General features: G+C 59.0%; 1 protein-coding gene across 2 annotated transcripts; it reads right to left on the bottom strand.

Annotated features, from left to right (window-relative positions):
• Nucleotides 1-3,313: 3,313 nt before the first annotated feature.
• On the bottom strand, nt 3,314-10,171 carry CACNG7 (calcium voltage-gated channel auxiliary subunit gamma 7). 2 transcript variants are annotated; one of them, XM_075016032.1, is made up of 6 exons: nt 9,856-10,171; nt 7,063-7,299; nt 6,749-6,835; nt 6,265-6,405; nt 4,840-4,985; nt 3,314-4,422 (listed from the first exon to the last, which is right to left on the bottom strand). In XM_075016032.1, the coding sequence occupies exons 2-6, from the start codon at nt 7,256-7,258 to the stop codon at nt 4,165-4,167; spliced, it is 828 nt and encodes a 275-aa protein (XP_074872133.1). In that variant the 5' UTR covers nt 7,259-7,299; nt 9,856-10,171; the 3' UTR covers nt 3,314-4,164. The 2 variants fall into 2 exon arrangements, with proteins under 2 accessions (XP_074872133.1, XP_074872134.1); XM_075016033.1 differs by having other exon boundaries at nt 7,063-7,295.
• Nucleotides 10,172-10,506: the final 335 nt, after the last annotated feature.

Below are 10,506 nucleotides of genomic sequence, written 5' to 3'. Positions count from 1 at the left end.
AGCGAGGCATGGGAAAGAGGAGCTGAGCTGGGGCTGGCAGCCAGGAGACCCATTGCACTCTAACTGCTAGCACTGCCCCCCAGCCAGGGGAGAACCCAGGAGTCCTGGCTCCCACTCTAACCACTAGCCCCACCTCCCCCCCCACAGGCAGGGGAGAACCCAGGAGTCCTAGTTTCCAGGAAAGATTAGGTGTGGGGTGGGGGCCAGGACACCTGGGTCCCTTATTGCTGTCAGACCACATGAGGTCAGGGCAGCCTAGTGGTTAGGGGGCTCGCTTGGCCATGAGGGGTGAGTTACTTCCCGGCTCTGCTCCAGCTGTGCACACGGGGAAACTCTGAGCGCAGGGGCACTGGGCCACCGCTCGTTTGGCCAGGGGGGAATTGCCCCACCCCATGGCTAGGCCTAGGCAGCTATTCCCTGACCTCTGCCTGTTCCCCCACCGCAGGGCTCCCCTGGGGTAAAACCCTCCCAGGGGAGCCATCTCTCCCTCATCTGCCTAGGGGGATGAAAGGGCTGGGCCTGCCCGCACAGCCCCCCACCACACACACCTCCCTGAGGTGGGGTGATGCACTGCAGAGAGCCCTTGGGGAGCAAGAGCTGGGGGCAAGACAGTCACTGGGGTGGAGAGAGGTTGGGGGGGGGAACCGAGGGTGGGAGAAGGGGTGCGGTGGTTGGATGGGGTGGGGGCTGGAAGGAGGAGGGGTGGGTGTGGGGGGCAGAGGGAGATGGCTGGGGGGGCAGAGGGGTGGCTGGATGCGGGGCGGGAGGACAGCCAGAGACGGGACATGTTTGAAATAAAGTTTATTGCAGTCTCTGAGTCCTATGTACATATGGTACAGAGTAAATAAGGGGGGTTCCTCCCCAGCCCCCCAGCATGGGGGGAGAATATATGACAATAAAAAGGGGCCCCTCCTTGGTTACAGGTGCAGTAAGTGCCTCCCTCCAGCCCCACCCTGATCCCCCTCCCACCCCACAAGCTAAGAACATAATCCCCGCCCCTGCTTCCCCCTCCACCATCACAGATACCAGGTGGATTTACTGCCTCCGCCAACAGGGGTCACCACACCTGTGGGGGGGGTCTCTCCCCGCCTCCCCCGGCCACTGAGTTCTGGGTGTGTTAACCCCTGCAGTGCCAGGATCCCCCATTTTTTTGGGGTGGGGGCTATTACTAATCCTACAAGCTGGTGGATGGAGCACTATGGTTAACACTTTCAACACCACCTGCCCCCCATCAACACTGCTGGGGGGCAGATGGCAGCTCGCCCATTAACCCATTCTTTGCCCCTGCCCCGCCCTGTGCAGAAGGGCCATTTATGGTGCTATTTTTAACCCTTTTCTTGCCACCGGCTCCCAAAAACAGGATGCCATGCTGGTCCTCAAGCCTTCACCCCTACGCTTCCTTTGCCAGGTCTCACGGCTTAAGGATCCCCAGTTTCTCAGGATCATTCAAGAGCAGGAGTTGAGATTTCCAAGGGTGGAGGAAGGAGGAGATTTCTGGCCTTTTATGGGGTCAAGGGCAAAAGATAGTGTCTCCTGCTACCTGAGGGTATGCAAACTCCCCCCCACCCATATCTATCCCTGAGACATCACTCCCCTCCCAGAGCTGGAGGTAGAACCCAGGAGTCCTGGCTCCCAGCCCTTCCCTGGTCTAACCACTCAGCCCCACTCCCCTCCCACAGCTGGCTCCCATTAAGCATGTTCCACCTAAGAACAGCTCCCCTCTATGTCCTAAACCAAACACCATGGTAACAGATGATGACAGTGATTCTCAGCAGCTCCCTCGCTGGGAGCACTGCCCTGGGGAAGCTCGCAGCACCGGACTCTCCAAGCTGGGGGTACTGCTGTGGGGAAGCTCGCAGCACCAGACCCCATGGGGATGCTCACAGAGCCAGGTACAGATGATCTCCTCAAAGAAGCCCACAAAAATACCCACCAGAGACCGGGACCAAACAGTGACAACGAAGTCCATCTTCGTGGCCACAGCAGGAACCTGGGTCCAGGCAGGGCCCAGCCAGCAGGAGGTACCCAAGCTCAGCCGGGATGCCAGACCTACTCCCCTCCATCCACCCCTGAAGGCCCAGCTACCTATAACCAATCTCTTATCTTCCTCCATCACCCCCCGCCACACACTTTCTCTTCTTTCCCCCTTCCCTTCATTCCCTCATTTCCCCCTCACCAATTTTCCTCTCCATGTGCAGCTTTCTCCTCCCATGGCTAAATTTGGTCCTTCCTCTTTTCTGCATAGCTGGAAACAGAATCCCCTCTACTGCCGCAACCACAGTTGCTGTGGCAAAAGAAATGCAGCCTGAGCTACGCCCCAGCACGCAGTGGGGGCTGAAAGAGACAGGAACTCCTGGGAAAAAGAATAAAAGCGCGCAGAGAAAGGAAAGGGGAGACAGGAAAGGGATGCAGAAAGAAAATCAGTGAGGAGAACTGCAGAGAAATAAAGGACAAAGGAAGGACGGGAAGAACGAGGAAGCAATCAAAGAAAATTTGTGACTGGAAATCAAAGGAACAATGGAACAGGAAAGCAAGCAAGCAAGCAAGAATTAGTATAAGAGAGCAAGAAAGCAGGAAAGAAAGAACCGAAACTTTCCAATGGAGATCAAAAGAGAAAGTGCCAAGAAAGGACGAAGGAACGAGCCTGCATATGGAAAAGAACCAGGTGGAGAGCCAGGCAGAACGGAAGAAAAAAGCAAACAGAAAGAAAAGAGCTGAGCAGAGCCGGGAGCAGCTGCCTGCAGCTGCATTAACAACACAACGGCGGTTCCTGGGCTTTGCGAAGATGCGGTGAGGCCATGGCTCCAGGGCCCAAGAAAAGGGCTTCTTGGAACATTCTTCCGAAGAGGGAGGTGGGAGCAGGTCTGGAAGGGGGAGGCGTAGCAGCCAGCAGCTGTAGTTGCTACAGCTGGCCCTTCGCGTCTGTATTTCCAGCTCCCCTGGATTCGTCTCTGGTTTGGGTTGTTTCCAAAGGAAGAAAGTTGGCTGGATTATTTGCCTCGGTGTCCCCGCTGCCGCCTGGCTCATTTAGAAAACAACCAAGATGGCGGAGGAGCCGTTTCCTCTCAGGGTTTGGGGCGGAGGTTGGGAACTGACTTGGCAATGAGAAAACGTGGCTGGCAAGGGACTCCCTGGCTGGGTTGGCCATTCCAGAACGGGGGGAAATGACACTAAGAGCCATTTCTTTTCAGGATCTGTGGGCAGAGGAGCTTGTGCAATGACAACCAGAATGGCAGATAGGCAGCTTCCTGTCTGGAGGTGGCCATGATGGGGCCAAAAAGATGGCGAAGGAGCCACTTCCTGTCAGTATTCAAGAGGTAGGGTGGAGCCGGGAGAGTGGCAATGGTGAGGACGTGCCTTCCCATAAGGACTTAACCTTTGTGGGGACAAAAAACTTATCTGGGCCTGGCCTAACAATGGCAGACAAAATGGCTGACAGGGCAACTTCCTGTTGGGAGTCTGCCACCTGCCCATGGCCACCAAAATGGCCAACAAGTGATTTCCTGTCAGCAATCCTGCCATGTTCCCATGGCTACCAAAATGGCCCACAAGGTGACTTCTTGTCACTCTTCTGCTAAGTTCCCACGATTATCAAAATGATCGTATGATCATGTCACGACATCACTTCCGGTTGGGAATGCCACCACTTTCCCAGGGCAACCAACATGGCTGATGGGGTGACTTCCTGTCAGGAACCCACCAAGCTCCCATGGTCACCAACATGGCCAATGGGGTGACTTCCTGTCAGGAATCCACCAAACTCCCATGGTCTCCACCATGGCCAGTGGGGTGACTTCCTGTCAGGAATCCACCAAACTCCCATGGTCTCCACCATGGCCAGTGGGGTGACTTCCTGTCAGGAATCCACCAAACTCCCATGGTCTCCACCATGGCCAATGGGGTGACTTCCTGTCAGGAATCCACCAAGCTCCCACAGTCGCCCACACGGCCAGTGGGGTGACTTCCTGTCACGAATCCTGCCAAAATGGCCAAATGGGGAGGGTGCCTCCTGGGACTTTGCAGAGGGAACAAGAAAGGGGACGACAAGGAGGGGTTTCGGTCCAGTAGCACCCAGTCTATGATCCACACGGGTGGCCCCCACTGCAGTCTCTGGGGCGGGGGGCAGCTGGCAGGCCCCGGTGGGGGAAGGTCAAGGGGACGGGCCTAGCAGGGTGAGGTGGATATGTGCATGTGCTCGGGGTACTTGATGGCAGGGGGGTAGTTCTGGGTCATCTGGATGGAGACGTCGCTGGAGATGTCGGAGGGGCTGCGCCCACGGTGCCACACCTCCGGGTGCAGGAACTGGCCTGAGTAGTCAGAGCAGTCGCTCAGGCGCGGGCGGTAGAAGGCCGGGTGGGGGCGGTACATCTCCTCCTCCGCATAGCGCTTGGTGAATAGGTACACAGACATCACACCGGCCCCCTGGGTGAGGGACAAGAGTCAGGGCGAGAACTGGCACAGAAGAACCCTGATCCCTTCCCAAAGCCAGGGATATAACCCAGGAGTTCTGGCGCCCAGCCCCGCTCTAACCATTACACCCTACTGCCTCCCCATTGGGCCTAATGGCCTAATCTATTTTAAGGACTCCACAGTTTTTAGACTGAGAGCAAGAACTACCCCCAGGAGCTCTCCCCACTGCCCCCTGCTGGATAAATAAGAACTGCCCCCCTCCATGTGTCACAGCCACCGTACAGCTGCCAGCAGAGGGGGATTCTCTGCAAGTTCAGGCTGCACAGTCGGAAAAAGTGGTACTAAGTTCTACTCCAGAGTCAGCTAGAAATCTCTAGAGTCCAGGGGATTGGGGGTGGGATGGCGTGGGACCAGGGATTGGATCCAGACCTCTTTGAGGAGGAAGGAGGAGGCTGCGAAGGCAAAGGACCAGCCGTAGCGGTAGTGGAAATACTGCTCCGACCCGCTGGGCCGATTCATCACCTCATCGTTGATGCTGGAGATGTAGAGAACTAACCCCACCACGAGAGACAGACCTGCGAGAGACAGGACCAGTGATAAAGCTGCTGAGAGGCAGCAACCTCTGGGGACTGTTTATACTGGGACTTTTTGCCTGATGCTGAGATGCCACTGCCGCTGGGGTGGAGCATGAAAGGTGGGGGTTTATACAGGGAACCCTTTGCCCTGTGCTGAGATGCAACCACCTGTGGGGTGGAGAACAGGGTCTGTTTATAGGGGGACACCCTTGCTCAGCACTGCATTTTGCAGTCAGGATGGAAGGGACCCTGAGAAGTCAACTAGACCAGCCCCCTACCCGGATGCAAACCAAATAAACCTAGACCAGACCTGGCTGACCAGGGACTGGCCAAACTGTTTTGAAAACGTCTACTGACAAGAATCCCACAACCTCCCTTAGAAGCTGATTCCAGAGCTTTGCACTCCTCTAACCCCAACTTTTTTTTAACCTGCGTCATTATCTCATATTCATTTCGTGACTCCCTTTAACCTGCCGCCCCCCTCCAGCCGTACAACCCCCTGGCCAGCTAGTCCACTTCCTGTCCCAAACTGCATTGAATTTTTCTTTCCTGAGTGACAGACGTTGCCCTTGTCTGAACTGAACTGCATCCAGTCCATTTCAGACCCCGTCTCCCATGCGCCCAGGTTATTTTAAATGCTAAACACACCCTCGAAAGGGCTTACAACCCCTCCCCGCTTGGGGGCATCTGTCCAGTTCACTCTCTGCTCCCTTATCTGAGTCAGTCCTGAAAACAGTGACTAGTATTGGAAGCAGGGCTGTAGCCAAGAGCCGCCTCCCAGTTATCAGTGGTAACTGTGCTTCAAGTACAGTCCTCCAACCACCTGTGCCCTGTACCCTCTGGAAAATTCATCTAGAAAGTCCCATTTCCTTACTCCGCTTGGAAGAATGGTACATGGGACTACAGAAAAAGCCCTGCTAAAAATCAAGATCTCTCAGGCTTTTAATATTTGTTCCAGTGTCTTGTTTACTCCAGAATTTCACACCGGGCCTGAGATGCAGCCACCACTGGGCTGCGGCGACAGGGCACGTTATAGAGGGACCCTGTCTCCTGGCACTGTTTAATGGCTGTATTGCACAAAAGTTTGGGACAGGAAGTGAATCAAGCACCCAACTACAGCCCAAGGCAGGATTTTGGGAGGCACTGACTGCCAGTAGAAAGTGCCCTCTGTTGTCCTCCCCGTCTGCAGCACAGCACCCCTGATTGCCACACCAGGGCCAGCACTGACTGGCAGAGAACACCCCCTTCTGCGCCCCCAGACCGTTCCCAAGCCCCTCACCAGAGAGGATGAAGAAGATGCCGGAGATGAAGGCCAGGATGGTTCTCTGGGGCCGGATGTGGCCAATGTTGCTGATGACGAAGGCCGTGAAGACGAGGAAGAGGCTGACCATGGGGAAGGGAGTGGCTGTGCGAACCGTCTCTGGGGGTGGGGGGTATAGACACCAGACAGTCAGAGCACATCCATCCACCTCCAGCCTCGTCCCCTGCCCCGCACAGGTTTTCCTTCCCCAGGGGGCAGAGACTGCCTGCCTTCAGACCCCCTGACACTCTCCATTCTCTATACACCCCTCATGGGCACACATCCTCCCCCTCTTTCATCGCCCCACTGCTCCCTACACACACTTCAGCTCTGACCCTCGCAGCTCCCAACCCTTCCTCTGCAGCACATTCCAGGGCTGGGGACAGGGGGTTACAGATTTTCTCCCCATGCACACCCTCTACCTCGTGCATTGTCTCACGCTGAATGGGCCCCTCCCACTTACTTAAGATGTTCTCTGTGTTTTCCGTCACCAGGTTTATCTCAGGCTCCAGGAAATACTCCGATGCCACGCACCGGCCCTTCTCCCGGCCTGCAGGGGACAAGAGAGCATTCCCAGGCCAAGCCCCAGCCAGGGCACTGCTATGCAGAAGCTCGCCGCAGTGAGTCCCCAGCCAGGGCAGGGCTGGGGGAAGCCCAAAGAGGCTATGGCTGGGGGCACTGCTGGGGGAAGTGCGCAGCATCAGCTACTCCCCCTCTTTCCCTCACCCACACAGCTGAGGGCACTGCTCAGGGAAGCTCACAATCCTGGGCTCATACCAGCAAGGAAGCAGACCCTCCAGAGCCCGGCGTGCAGTGCCATCTTGATCTCGGTGGTCTGGTTCTGCTGCAGCACGATGCCCTCCTCCATGTAGAGCCAGTAGTCGGTGCTGACAGCGATCCCCACCAGCAGCAGCCCGCACGCCCCGAACACGCTGCTGAGCAGCGTCAGCGCGCGGCTGCTGCAGTTACTCATCCTAGGGGACAGGGGGCACCACACACAGCACACGGACCTGGCTGGGGGAGAAACAGGCTCAGCACCCAGTGCCGGCCATGCACCCCCCCAGCCCTGGCTCTAACCCGCTAGACCCCACTGCCTGCCCAGAGCAGGGCAGAGAACCCCGGCGTCCTGGTCCCCGACAACCCAAAATGTCACGTCTAAACCCCACTCCCCTCCCAGGGTCACAGGCAGAACCCAGGAGTCCTGACTCCCAGTTAATCTGTTCTGACTGACTTACCCCGCCCCCTGCTGAGTCCCTGCCCCGCCCCCTGCAGCCTCCACCCCGCCCCCTGCTGCCTCCACCCCGCCTCCTGCTGCCTCTGCCCCGCCCCCTGCAGCCCAGCGCCCCCTGCTGCCTCCACCCCGCCCCCTGCAGCCTCCACCCCGCCCCCTGCTGAGTCCACCCCGCCCCCTGCTGAGTCCCTGCCCCGCCCCCTGCAGCACAGCGCCCCCTGCTGAGTCCCTGCCCCGCCCCCTGCAGCCCAGCGCCCCCTGCTGTGTCCCTACCCCCACCCCCTGCAGCCCAGCGCCCCCTGCAGCCTCCACCCCGCCCCCTGCTGAGTCCCTGCCCCGCCCCCTGCAGCCCAGCGCCCCCTGCTGAGTCCCTGCCCCGCCCCCTGCAGCCCAGCGCCCCCTGCTGTGTCCCTACCCCCACCCCCTGCAGCCCAGCGCCCCCTGCAGCCTCCACCCCGCCCCCTGCTGAGTCCCTGCCCCGCCCCCTGCAGCCCAGCGCCCCCTGCTGTGTCCCTGCCCCGCCCCCTGCAGCACAGCGCCCCCTGCTGAGTCCCTGCAGCAGTCGGTCCAGCCCTCGCAGGGAGGGCAGAGCACACACAGAGTTGGACGTAGGGATGGGTTTATGGGGTTCTGTAGTCCAGCAGCCAGTGAGCCCCACTGGCCCCCATAAGTGGGCAGGAAGGGAAGGATCCCACACGCCAGGGGCTGGGCTGCCTCTCTGAGTCCTGCCCACTGATGACAGGCAGAGTTTATTTCAACTACACACACACACACACACTCTCTCTCTCTAGGAGATCTGTTAACATAACCCCACCATAACAAACCACACCACCTAAGCCACCCTACCTACCCCCATCCACCGTCACCCTCCGACCCCCTGGTATCTTATGGGGTCCCCCGCCCACCATCTCCTCCCCCAGACCACTGTACGCACCCACCCCCCATCTATCTCACACTAGGCCCAGACCCACCCACCGCACAACAGTCACCAGTGCACACCATGCACACACTAGTGCAACACCCAAACTCATCACTGTAGACAGTAACACTCAAAATCGACTGACACAACCACAACACAGACACACCAGCCACTAGCACACACTAAATTCACTAGCACAATGTACACAGTAGTGCACATTGACACGACCCCCAAAACACATGCAGAGAGGCACTAAGGAAATCACACGGACATGGACAACACTGAGTGTGCTCAGAAACACACACGCACACACGGGCACTCAGCAACATCACACACACAACTCGCCACCTGCTGGAACCACAAAACAACACGTGTGGCTGCACCTGCATAGGCGTATGCACATGGACACATCGGCAAAACTTCACCATGTATTCTACACAACAGCTGCACACACAGACACAGAGAGCACAGGGTGCATGACCTCCAGCAGGGGGCAGCAGGGCCAGACAGGTGTGCAGAGCAGGGCCCACCCCTCCAGCAGGGGGCAGCAGAGACAAGGCCCCCCCCACACACACTCCTATGTGCAGCTGTACATAAACACACTGAGTACACACACCCTCCCCCCACCAATGTACCCCCTCACACACACACACACGGCCTACACACACACACAGCATACTCCCACCTCGCATGTATATACGGTGCACAAATGCCCCCCTCACACAACATACCTGGAGTACCCTTTGCACATGCACACATGGGGTAGCCCCGGCGCACATACACACACACATACACATACACACGGCATACCCCAGTGCACAAACACACAGTGCACCCCCTGAAATACACATGGTGTACTCCCTGACACACATATAGAGTGTATCTCCTTACACACATACACAGCGTACCCCCCTTGCACAAACACACAGCATACCACCAACACACAGTGTACCCCCTGACGTACATACACATGGCATGCCACCGACACACATACACATTGTACCCTTGACATACACACACAGTGTACCCCGACATACACAAACATGCCGTACCCCTGAACTACATACACACACCATACCCCCAACATACACACACAGACTACACCCTGATGTACACACACACAACGTACCCCCAACACACATACAGACGATGTACCCTCTGACGTACACACACTCACACACACTGTAACCCATGACACACATACACGACGTATGCCTGACATATACACACAGAGTGTACCCCCTCTCACACACACAGTGTACCCCCATGCACACACACGCGGTGTACCTCCTGATGTACACACACGCAGCATACCCTATGACACACACACACATGCACACACACAGCATACCCCCTTGCACACGTGCGCCCGGCATACCCAGATCCCCTGTACACACCCCACCCCACCCCCGGTGCTCACCTTGGCTTCACTCTCGGGGGCGCTGGCCGGCGGGCGGCCCCCACATCCTCCGCTCCCGCCGCGCCGCTCCTGCCCCGGCCTCACACCCCCCGGCGGCGACTCCCCGGGCCCCGAAGAGCCATGGACTGGAGTGGGGGCGCGTCCTCCCCGAGCCGCAGCAGCCGGCAGGGAGCCGGGGGGGCGGGCGCAGAGGGGAAGGGGGAAGGAGGCAGACCAGTCGGAGGGATGCAGCGGCCGGGAGGGGGAGAAGCTGGGAGGAGGGATGCAGCAGTGGAGGGGGACAGGGGCCCGACGGCGGAATGCTGGGGGGAGGGGCCCGGCGGGGGGGTGCTGGAGGGGGGCAGAGGCCCGGAGGGGGGATGCTGGGGGAGGCGGGAGGGGCCCGGCGGAGGGATGCGCGGGGGGGCAGGGGCCCGGCGGTGGGATGCTGGGGGAGGGGGCAGAGTCCCGGCGGAGGGATGCGCGGGGGGGCAGGGGCCCGGCGGGGGGATGCGTGGGGGGGGGCAGGGGCCCGGCGGGGGGATGCGCTGGGGGGGCACAGGCCCGGCGGGGGGATGCGCTGGGGGGGCACAGGCCCGGCGGAGGGATGCGTGGGGGGGGCAGGGGCCCGGCGGGGGGATGCTCGGGGTGGGGCACAGGCCCGGGGGGGTT

This window comes from Carettochelys insculpta, chromosome 22 (assembly GCF_033958435.1).
Source record: "Carettochelys insculpta isolate YL-2023 chromosome 22, ASM3395843v1, whole genome shotgun sequence".
Taxonomy (NCBI): Eukaryota; Metazoa; Chordata; order Testudines; family Carettochelyidae; genus Carettochelys; species Carettochelys insculpta.
Note: the sequence above shows the minus strand (reverse complement) of the source record. Positions and strands in the feature narration are given on the sequence as shown.